Genomic DNA, 12,053 nt, shown 5'->3' on the forward strand with positions numbered 1-12,053 from the left:
ATCAACATATAATACAGTTTTCTATCATAAATGAATAAATATTTAGTTGTGTTTAAATGGAGCTTCATAAGTAATTCTTCATAAGTAATACCACATAAGCTCTTTCCAGGAAACCCATTACATGATTTGACAGCATTGATATTTTTTGATCATGAAAAACTGTTGTTATTATTATGTTACAGAATCTACAAAGGATTACTTGTAATATTTTAAATTTCTTTACCATTTTAAAGTTAAATACAAGTGAAACTTTTTGTTTCTCCACTAGCATGAACTTAGTACGACTGAGTACAGCACAAGACGTCGAACATGTCATCTCTTTTTTACGCAACTGCTATCAGGTGTGACCACTTTCCCAGAAACTGACCAACAAACTGTTGCAGCATAGTGACTGATTAAGTTGAGCAACTGTGAGTGAGAGTGTGTTATGTATGAGAGAGAGAATCTGTGAAAAAGGGTTAAAGAATTGAGAAGAGAGAGACAGTTGAATATATGAATACATAAAAGATCTGTGTGTTAAATCTGGCACTTATGAATAACACTCTATTTCGTGGATGAAGATCTTTGGAAAGTCACTTTAAATAGTAAATTGACAGATCCTTCTGAGAATTAAAACCAAAACCACTACAGTGGTCAGGAGCCATGTTTAGCCATGCTGCAGGTTTGGCTCCAGGAATGGAGACACTGCTTAGGTCCAGCACTTTGTTCCAGAGAGAAATATCCACTAATGGATTGCTATGACATTCTTTACAGATATTCATGTTCCTCAGAGAATGAACCCTAATGACTTGATGATCTGACTTAACCTCCTGCGCCACCATGAGGTCCTTATTTGTGGTTTTCAATGAAATGTGACAAACTTCATGGATGGATTCTCATAAAATCTGGAACAGATATTCATCTTCCCCTTAAAGATAAATTGTAAAAACTTTGGTGGTCATCTGACTTTTCCTCCAGCACCATCATCAGGTCAAAATTTGTCCAAACTTTTTTGACCAAACACCTGCAAAACTAATGACATTCACATCAGCCTCAGCTGTACTTTGTATTTAATGCTAATAGCTTGTGTGCAAATACCCGACTATTATGGCGATGAAAATTCAGATGGAGGGCAGGAAGTGATAAATCCATGTGCGTGTACTGGATACAGAGCAAAGTGACAACATAAAATGGCTGGATGAGCCTGCAGGCAGAAGGTATCTTCAGATCACTGAAACTCATGTTGGATGTGAGCTGCACAAAATGAAAAATAATAATAATAATAATAATTTTCCCACAACTTGGGTGATATACCAGGTGTGGAAAGGATTGTTGTTAGTTCAAATAAACACAAGACATTTGTGCTCTAGAGACACTTTACTGTTTATGTTTGATGTTAGTCTACTCTGCCCATCCAGACTGAAAATGGAGGCTTTTGATCCATGTGCCGCTATTTTTCAGTGAGATTTTTCTTTATTTTAATCTTTAATTTCTCCCCTTTATGCCATACAATTTAAAGTTTAAGGTGGCCTTTGTTTTTTCCCAGTATGGTCAACTGGAACAGCTGTAAACAATCATGAGCATTTGTGCAGTGTTGGTCGTTCCTTCAGGTGCCTGCCCTCCATCTGGACAATGCACCAATGTATGATGTCATATGCAAGAAGCTATTAGCAGAGAGTGAAAAGGTACTAGCTGAGAGTGTTAGCATGCTGTACTCATGGAAAAAACATTGTCTGCTATCTAGCTAAGGATTGTCAAAAAATGAATTGCACAGGAGAGAAAAAAATAAAGTGACATTTTTAAAATCATTAAAGAGTCAGCAGATGCTTCACCTTCCCATCAAGACATCAATAGACCACTACAAACCTGCAGTAGAGATGAAATAAAGGAAAATATATTCATATTTGCAGGTATTATATCTTATTCACAATCATACACATTCCACAATGCAAAAAGAATAATCATCTGTGGTCATTGGTCGAGGGATTTCAGTAAATCTCAATAAAGACTTTTATTTTTTTTGTACCAAAATAGGCAGTTAGAGCAGGGATAAATATTATAATATGTTAGATATACTGTAGATCCATCTCTGTAATAGATTCTTTGCATCGGTGCTTTACTCTAACAGACAGTGGCATGGTCCCCTGGCTAAAACACACAGCCAGAGTCACACAGAGAGTCCGGTTCTGTCAACTGACAACAACACTGGTTTACAGGATTCATAGAGGATTATAGATGGAAAGAAATAATTTAGCTGGACATTCTGTGAGGAAATATTAAAGCTTTCAAAACACGTATGGTCAAAACTATTTATTATTTGGATCTAAGAGCTACTCTGTTGACAGAACGGTCTTTCTGTGTGTCTCTGGTCTCCAGTCAGCTTGGAGGATTCGCCTCGGGGGTTGACGATGGAGATGGGAAGTGGGTGGCTGACAAGGTCCATACAGGGGCTGTGTTACCAAAAGCATCTCGATATTTCAAATGTCACACTCGACACCAGAGGTCATGTTTCAGGTAAGCCCTATTTGTGACTTCACTCTCTTCTAGCTCTGTTCTTCGTCTCCACCAACACCTGAACAAAACATCTGGCTCTTTAGCTGCTAAATGCTCCACTATATTTACCAGTTAGTCGCTCACTATGTCTGAGCAGGCCGAGCAGGCAGCGTACAGTGGGATTTTATAACTTTTTAAACTGAAAACAGCTGCCTGCTGCAGCCAAAACCAACACTGTTAGTGCTGAGAGTAAACCAGCTAAGCAATGAACTGAAAACTTGGTATGAAGCTCTGTAAAGCTGAGATGAGCTGTAGATTTGGCTGATAATTCTCTGTTCACATTGTCACATTGTTTTCACTTTGTCATTTCATACATTGTTATAAAAATATTGAATATAGTTGCTTTAAGGGGAAAGCCAAAGTGTTATTTTTTACCTGCTATCCAGCTGACAGTTGAGATTTCAATGGTATTTTTGTGATGCAACATATTTTAGCTATCTGCCCATAAAGTTAAAATGTTTGCCCACAGCTAAACCAACATTTAAAGGTCCAGTGTGTAGGATTTATGGGGATATAGTGGCAGAAAAAGAATATGAGTATGTTTTCTTTAGTGTATAATCACCTGAAAATACCTTTTAATTAGCTTGAACTAACTAATGAGCCATAAGGAGCAGGTCCTTGTCCATGGAATCCGCTCATGTTGCACCGTCATGTTTCTACAGTAGTCCAGAATGGACAAACCAACACGAGCTCTAGATAGGTTTGCATTGTTTGCGTCAGCCACCTTGTTCTCCTACATGCTTGGGACACTGGTTACAGTTGGTTGCAACCTGCAACCTCAGCCTTTAGATGCCCATAAATCCTACACGCTCGACCTTTAAATGTTTTTTCCCCCACAGACAATCAGTGCCATAGCACAGTGTGGCAAAATGTGAATAATGCTGCCCTTGTGCTTATGCATGGTACAAACTAAACAGGGGCCCACTTGAAAAAACACATAGTAATATTCAGGCTACTCACACAGTTAAGCAAATGTAAATTGGCCCGATAAAGAAGAACAGTACAACAAAACAGCTGCAGTGCTGAAAAAGAGAATAAAAGTCATTTTCAAGCTAGGTTTTAACCCAGGCCTGTGCTTTCCTTCACACAATATGATGAGATTTGTTTTCTCTCTTTTATGTTCTGTTCAAGTACAGCTTAAAATATTCTGTGACTTGTGTTCACCTCAGTCAACAGACGTGCAAAGCAAGGGTCATGTGAATGACAGAGCAAGCACATGCTACTTGTACTGTAAAGTTGCATGCTGTGTTGCCTATAAAGCCAAAAATGGTGCTTCCAAAATAAAGAAATAAAGAATAGTAAATTGGATCTCTCTGGGCAGACTGTAGACACCTGCATGATCATTTAAAACACACCCACCGCTGGATAACAGGTAAAAATATAACGCTTTGATTGTCCACCATGTGCCTGTATCTATGGAGTGGCGTTCGGAGCACTAAGGTCACAAATGGAGCAGTTTCAGGTGTTATTCATGCACACTGGGACTAAAGGCTCAAACTTGTAAATCCAGCATGACAAAAAAAAAACTGTAACAAAAAGAGCTAATGTTGTTGATTAGTTAGTCTTTACAATAGCATTTACCAGAGGAGTTCACCTGATGTCTTTACCTATGCAACAGTAGCATGACATACCGCATATGACCATAAAGAGTTCCCAGACCTCTCTGAAACCAGCATAATAATCACTGACAACTTAAAGAAAAGTAAGTATATCATACATCCAAATACCTGAAACACTGGGATCCATTCTGTCACGCTAAGATGCTTTTAAGAAACCAGCCCTCATTAGTGCAACTACAGTAAGAAGGAAAGCTATAACGATGATGCTGATGATTATGATTGCGATGATAGTGTTGATGAAGAAGATGATACACTGTTTGATGCCGGAGTGCTCGACTAATGTCACACTGTGAATGTGGAGAACGAGAGGAGGAGAGAGATGAAGGCATGAGACAGAGAGGACGAAGAGGAAGAAGAGGGGGAGAGGAGGCAGAGAAGCCCATGTTGGACAAAGACTTGCGTAATAGATTATTATTATTTTTTTTAACAGAGGATCTGAGCCCGTATTTATCAAACAGCTTAAAATAAAATATTAGACTTAAAAACCTTCACTTTTTTCAGTTATGAAAACTATTATCAAATTTCCTTTGACATATAATACTCCCCAACTGGGGAATTTACATGTATTATTTGCATTGGATTTAAACATGTAATAGAATTCTACGCCATGTTTTCTTCTCTTTGTTTCTATGTTTATTAGGATGCAAACAACAAAGATAAATCTGTCACTGATTTTGTTTGCAGTTACCTTCCATGCATCTTCATTATCTGTACTTGTCAACGTGGCACTAAATTACACTTGTTATCTCTGGTGTACCAACAGCAAAATGTCTTTCCTGCTCCTGTTTTGGTTTTCCTTTTGTTTACATTTTAGCCAGTTATTTAATCCATGTTTGTATATTCATACATTCTAAATGTACTGATTTAGGGATGGGAATTGATACAGTTCTATTAATAGCAACACCATTATCAATTCTGCTGATTTTTTATTGATTACACTCAGTAACAGATGTGTTTCTTGGTTGGGAACCAGTGGCACTTGTGTGTAGAGTCTCAAATACATTGCATTTCTGGAATTTAATCCCATGTTATGTAGACAGATGTTTCAGCATGCTGCAGGTGTTTCCACCCTTTATTTCCTTGAAATAATAATAATAATACTACAGAAATTATAGCGGCACTGTTGTCGTCTGTCTTTGTGAAATGAAGCCACATTTTGGACTGTTTCTCCCTCTCCGCCATGACTCCTCTTTGTTGCATGTTTCCAGCAACGCAGACACAAGATTGATGAAAAACATGCCGGCTCTGAATTAATAAGCTCAAGGGCTTACGATTCTGATGGATCAGACAAGTTGGAACTGGTCCTTAATTGGAACCAGTTCTTGATTCTCATCCCTTAATTGATTACTGTTCATTTCACCTGGATATATTGAGGATTTCACACAAATAAAAATAACCTTTTAATAATTAAAATGACAAGTCCCTGGAGAATAACATACCAATGACTGAAATGCAAGTATTTTTAAAAACAATGAATAGGGAAGCTGTTCGGCAAATCCTTATCTCTGATTGGCTGTTAAGACTTTGAGCATATGTCTATTTAATCATATGATCACTTGATAGCTGCTCTTTTCTTTGCTGTAAATAAGAGTGAGACGCTTGATAATGATGTCTTAAACTTTACCTTTTGCAAAGAACCTAGCATTATTTTCAGAAATTTGAGAAATACAGGCTCAGGGCTCCAAATGGACTCAAAAAACTTTATGAGGCTTTGTACTTTATTTATTTTAAAGCTATCTAATTTAGATTTCTACTTGAGTTCTGATTGAGAATTTCTGCTTGTTACAAATAATATCAACAAGAGTCCCAATCATAGAATTCCCGTCTTACATATGACTATTTTGGTGCTACGTCTCTCAACAATAATTGTTTAATTTTGGCCCTTGATACCAAAATGCTGGAGCACGTTAAGTTTTCACCTCATACCTATAGTCTGTAGTCTAAATGGGAAAGGAGGAGGAAAGGATGAGATATGAGAGAAAGATAGAAAAAGACTAAACGGGAGCAATGCCGTGAGGAAAGACAGACAGACAGACAGACAGACCGGGAGGGAGATCAAGATTTTGTCCCAAAAACATGCTCTTAAAGCTACAGCGTGCAAAAGTCTGCCTCTTGGTGACAATATTATCATTACAAACCCATACATGAATGCATTACCCTTCGTTAATATGAAAACAACAACGACAACAACAATAAGAAGAACAATAATGAAATCAAATCAGATAATGGTATGTGTCGCCTTGATTTGAACCACCTCCTTAAACATTAAGGAACTGAGCTGTAGGAAGATCCACCAATAGGCTGCTGGACAGACATTAGCCCCTCCCACTTCAGGAAGTCGCAGTCCCAGATAGTCCCAGCCTCGTCCGACTTTATGTGCTTGTGTAAATGTGTGTGTGTGTGTGTGTGTGTGTGTGTGTGTGTGTGTGGTAATGTGTGTACAAGAGAGAGAGGAAGCAGGCTGATAATAGAAAATTAGAGATGTAGGAAGTGTTGAAGGAGTGATGTGTGTGATCATGTAGTATGTTTATTCAGAGTCGCTCCTTGGTGGGCACCCAGATGTAAGGACCGGACTGCTCCTCAATGATCTGCTTCACCTGCGAGTACACTTCCTCCAGAGACGAGCCTTGGACGATAGCTGCAGACAGAGAGGGAGCAAAAAATTAATATCCTAACACAACATTTACTAAAAAGTATCACCACTACCCCACCGTGTGTGCAATTAAAATCTCCATTAAAGAAGAAGTAACCTTTAAAGGTCAGCTCCTGTATATTAGAGTGTGTGTTTGTTCTTTACACACAGGCTTCCTATATGGGAAAAAAGTGATGATCCAAAACAAATGGACCCCAGTGATTTAAACCAATAGAAACACTGAATAAAACAGTTTCATGTTACAGATCAGTCTTTTTCTGACATTGTTTGACTTGTTGTGGAGGAGCTGCGAATTACGGTGGCCAAAACAAAAACGTGAATGGCTCTATCTAGAGCCAGTGTTTGGTCTGTCAGTTCTAGGCTACTGCATAAACATGGTTGAGCAACATGGTGATCTCTGTGGAAGTTGACTTCCTCCCTATGTAGATATAAACAGCTCATTCTAGGGTAACAAAAACAAGGATTCTTATTTTCAGCTGATTATAAACTGAAGAAAACACCTATTATATTATATTCCACTTCTGCCAATATATCCCCCTAAATCCTACACACTGGACCTTTAAACATGATGCTATGTATCAACATTTTCACTTTTAATCACATTGGATTATTGATCACTGCATAAATATACTGATTCAGATCGATATTGTTACACCCCTTATGATTAATATGTTTTATTTTTCTGTTCAAAGTTTGGAAGAAACTCCCTGCTGCAACTGTTTCTTAAGAAACAACAGTACCTCCACCCGCCCACAACTTCAATGCAGCATCTCTGCTGGTTGTCTCACTGTGACAACAAGGCTCCAGGAAGTCACTGTGTCTAGCCGTTGTTTGCCAAGAGTCACAGCACAAAACTCCACATAAAACTGCAAATTGTTTAAATTTTTGCTTTTCTATGGATTAAACACACGAGATAGCCTAATGGTTAAGGCGTATATTACATAACTGTAACATCACAGTTTGATTACAGCTGGGGGACCTTTGTTGCCAAACTCTGTCTCTCCTGTTTCACATCTCTCTCAACACCTCGACTGTCAAATAAAGGCTAAAAATACCCTCCAAACATATGTGTTTGTGTGCTGGTAACTAACCGGTAAAGAACTCTGTGAACTCCTGCTCCAGTTTGACAGCTCTGTCGAAGGTCTTCCTCGCCTGCTCCTCAGTGAAACGCTTGTTCATCTCTCTGGAGAGACCGACAAAAGTTTCAAACATCAAGATACTTTACAAAAATTTACAACATCTTTTACATGAAATGAAACCCTCAGCAGCCTCTTTGACCTCACTGTTAAATTCAGTGGTGATCAAATGACATGATGATAAGAAGCTTATATTACACTGTAACTGCACCAACACACTGTGGTGAATAAATGAGTTTATTCTCATTTATTCACCACAGTGTATGAACTAGTGATCTTAATGTATATTATTCATCTTCAAAACAGATTTGCATTATACTCATAGAACATTGTTAATGCTACTGCCAATAATGCTTACAGGATGATGCTTAAAGTGCATGATAGTATATCATTTAAAGGATATTTTCAATATCACATACAGAAAACAATCTACAAAACAATCTCACCACAAGGTCCATTTAGTAGCTTGTTATGGAGCTTTCAACCATATGACATTGTCCCGATCAGCAGATAGGGGCCTGTTCAGTTGTAATGAAACTAGAGGTGTTCATTCCCTGAGCCCTTTTAGGATCTGTCATCCATGTTGTGCTGCAAAGTTAAGCTCAAGAGCCAAGCGACTGACGAGGACCATGTGATATGGCTGAAAGCTTCAAAACAGGCTAATAAATGGACTATGTGGTCAGACTGTTTTTGACAAGAAAGAACGTTAAGGCTCAACATTTAAGCCAACATGACGGAGTGCTCTTAAAAGTGCTCAGAGGACCAGAGTATTTGAACATCTCCAGTTCCATGTTAACTGAATTAGACTCATAGGAACATGCAATATGGTCAAAAGCTTAAAAACAAGCAACACAGCCAACATCTTGGTGAGGTAATATTTACATTACTTACAGGATGTTGTCAACATTGCGTGGTCTAATGAAGATAGCGATGGGATGGAGGCCTGCCAACTGGAGACGCTTTATCGCATTCCCTGATACATCCAGTATACAGTGTTTACCCTGCAAGAGAGACATAAGAGTTGTTTCTGTGTCCTGTGTCCTTTGTACCTTATCTCCTCTCTTCTATCGCTTTTTTTTTTTTTTTAACTCACCTTGTCAGCGACTTCTTTGACAGACTGTATGCTGGTTCCATACAGGTGGTTGTTGTACTGTCCAGCCTCTATGAACTTATGTTCCTGAATCTCTCGCTCCATGAGTTCTCTGGAGGACATGAAGTGGTAATCTCTGCCGTCTACCTCGTAGTCTCGCCGCGGCCGCGTTGTGTCTGAGGGTCATAGATTTTACACAGATTAAGGTATTATTTAATAATAAATAATTGCACATGATCAGGTCCCTTTGTTTTATAACATTTTGCATTTGCTGTTATGTATGTGTCAAGCTGTGGATTTGCAAAAGATCCATTTATTGATAAGGGTCAAAAATTAGGTTAGGCTTTAAATGTTGAAGTATTTGAACCAAACATACAACTTTATAGCCACATCAAGTACATGTTTTATTACATATTTACACCTTACATTTTTTTGCAGATTGGATGAAAGAACATTTGAGGTTAAACCAGTTTTGAGGATTCAAACTATTTGATATTTAACCAGCCCATTTTCATTCACCCCTTGCATCCTAGTTGTTCTGTTGGTTTCCTGCTTTGCGTTTTTAAGTTCAAGCATCTATTATCTGTATGTTTACCTGTACCTACCTGTGTGCCTGTTACTTGCTTGTCTAACTTATATGCTTGTAAGTTAATTCACCAATAAAATCAACAAAGTCATTCAGCTGCCTCCTCTGTCTGTGTTTGGGTCCTATACTTGTTGCCCTGCATAACCAACTGTAACATTTACTTTTAGTTAACTTTCTCTAGTGAGTACATAAAAATGTAGTGAAAAGTATATTACAAAAAAATGTACACTTTATTTTATGGCATCTTTCATTACAGGATCATTAACATGATTTTATAATTTTCATAATGTGTTGTTGCCTTGTGTACAAAGTTCCATTATTTAATTATTATTTAAGAGGACCCTGGTGAGATTTATCACAAAATTAAATCACTCACGTGGGACACAGGAGCCAAACTTGTCAGGGAACTCTGAGATGAGGTCATCATTGACCCGATCTTTCATTGGTCCAAGCACAATGACTGGCCGCGTGTAATTAACTGGGATATAACAAACAGAACCAGGTTGATACAAACACACAAGACACACTAAGTAATTTCAATTATGCATTGCCCAAACTTGAAAATAATACAAATTACAAAACTTATATTAAACTAATAATTTGTGTTTATGCTGATGAATACCTCCAATAACCAAATTTCACAAGACAAAATGACATAAAAAAAAATGAATGAACCTTGAGGAAACTAGAATTAAAAGATGACATGACGTTAAGCACTGACCTTCCTGCTGCATGACAGGTTGGTAGGTGAGGAGGGTCTCCTCTTGGCCAGCTGATCGCACAAAGAGAAATGATGGACACGTTTAGAGGCACAGCGGGTGGGATTACTGACAACAAAACACAACCAACTCTTTTCTACTTTTGGGCTTAACTTCTTCAACAGCTCTGGAAAAGCAGGCTGGAGAAGCAGAGAAAGGTAACATGTACACTCACTCACTCACTCACACACACACACACACACACACACACACACACACACACACACACAAACACTCACGTGCACATACGAACACGAGAATCACAACACACAAAAACACAAGCACACACAGAGAAACACACTCACACAAATCAAAATAAAACTGAACAAGAACGAGCAAAGAAAGAAGAGAGAGAGAGCGAAAGAGAGACAGAGAGAGAGAGAGAGAGAGAGAGAGAGAGTAAAAAGACTGTTGGGGAGAGAATGAAAGAAAGAAGGAAGGACAGAGAGAAAGAGACAGAGGAGGGTCTAGACTTACAGGAACTACTCTCACTATCGCTGGTGCCAGAGGTTACCAGCTCTGGAAGGACAAGACAGGTCAAAGTCAGCAACACACACACATACAAACACACACGCACACACACGCAAACTTGCAAAGTTTCAATGTCAAACAACCGACGACACACCTTCACTTATAACAGAAACCATTCGCCACACGATATCATTCTATCCATCCATTTTCTATATTTGCTTATCCTGTTGGGGTGAGCAGCAGGCCGGAGCCTATACCAGCATTATACAATCTCTAGCAAATCCTACAGGGCATGGCCAAAAGTATGCAGACACCTGAAAATAACAGCTTCCAAAAGACAACACAGTTAAATGTAGCTACCTTTAAATTTTCAGTGTACTCACATTAATAATGGTAAAGCAAAGTCAAGAGAATTCCTCTGAAATACAGCCCATTTGGGCTTGAAATATTATTTTTCTAAAATAAATAAAGGAGAAATTTTGAAGGGTTACTTCACTAATTTCCTATTAAACTGAGTTTGGGGACTTGTGAGAGAAAACAGTATGGTCAAAATCAAAGCAGCACAGGTACCATAATGTATCTAAATACGATCTCTCATTAGACCTCTTGCCTCCTACTTTCCCACAAGCTTCAGCTGCGTATGGCAAGACATGGCAGCTGCCTTACCCTGGTATCACGTTTAAAAATAAATAAATAAATAAATAACATAAAATAAGAAACTAATTTCAATGTAAAGTGGGTAAATTAAGACACATAGCCTATTACAAGTTTTGAGTGTTTGAATGTGTGCGTGTGGCTGTGATCACATTATGTGTTCGTTATGGTCATTGTGTGCATGTATTAGTACAATCTACTATATGCACACTAATGCGGACTATTTGTCTATAGATCTCTGATAGGTTGATAATAGTGAAAATAAGTGTCAGTGAATAATGTTGTTGGTTCCATGTAATTTATGAAGTTGTGTGATGGAAAAAATCTTCTCAGCTGCTTTAGATAAGTACCCAACAGCCTATACTAATGATGTCTGCGATTTTTTTTTTCTTTTCTTTAACCAATTAATTCAAATGTAGTCAGGTCCTATACTTTAAAACTGTAATTAATTTGTCTATTTTGTGCCAAATTAGCCTTAGGTTCTGCTATGGTTTGAACACCCCTTAGTTGCCTACAAAAAATAAGCACGCAATTCAATGCATTTCTAATGATAA

General features: G+C 38.1%; 1 protein-coding gene across 5 annotated transcripts in view; it reads right to left on the bottom strand.

Moving 5' to 3' along the window:
* Positions 1-1,352: 1,352 nt before the first annotated feature.
* The window catches only part of LOC125895515 (discs large homolog 1-like protein), a 134,824-nt gene continuing 124,123 nt past the window's right edge, over positions 1,353-12,053 (bottom strand). Inside the window, exons 20-26 of one of the 5 annotated variants that reach the window (XM_049587411.1) lie at positions 10,852-10,893; positions 10,338-10,388; positions 9,993-10,094; positions 9,034-9,206; positions 8,832-8,941; positions 7,896-7,987; positions 1,353-6,789 (exon numbers count right to left, since the gene is read on the bottom strand). In XM_049587411.1, the coding sequence (XP_049443368.1) occupies positions 6,683-6,789; positions 7,896-7,987; positions 8,832-8,941; positions 9,034-9,206; positions 9,993-10,094; positions 10,338-10,388; positions 10,852-10,893 (677 nt within the window). In that variant the 3' untranslated portion in view covers positions 1,353-6,682. The remainder of the gene's footprint in view (positions 6,790-7,895; positions 7,988-8,831; positions 8,942-9,033; positions 9,207-9,992; positions 10,095-10,337; positions 10,389-10,851; positions 10,894-12,053) is intronic. The other 4 variants (XM_049587412.1, XM_049587414.1, XM_049587415.1 and 1 more) reach the window with 4 other exon arrangements.

This window comes from Epinephelus fuscoguttatus, linkage group LG10, assembly GCF_011397635.1.
Source record: "Epinephelus fuscoguttatus linkage group LG10, E.fuscoguttatus.final_Chr_v1".
Lineage (NCBI taxonomy): Eukaryota > Metazoa > Chordata > Actinopteri > Perciformes > Serranidae > Epinephelus > Epinephelus fuscoguttatus.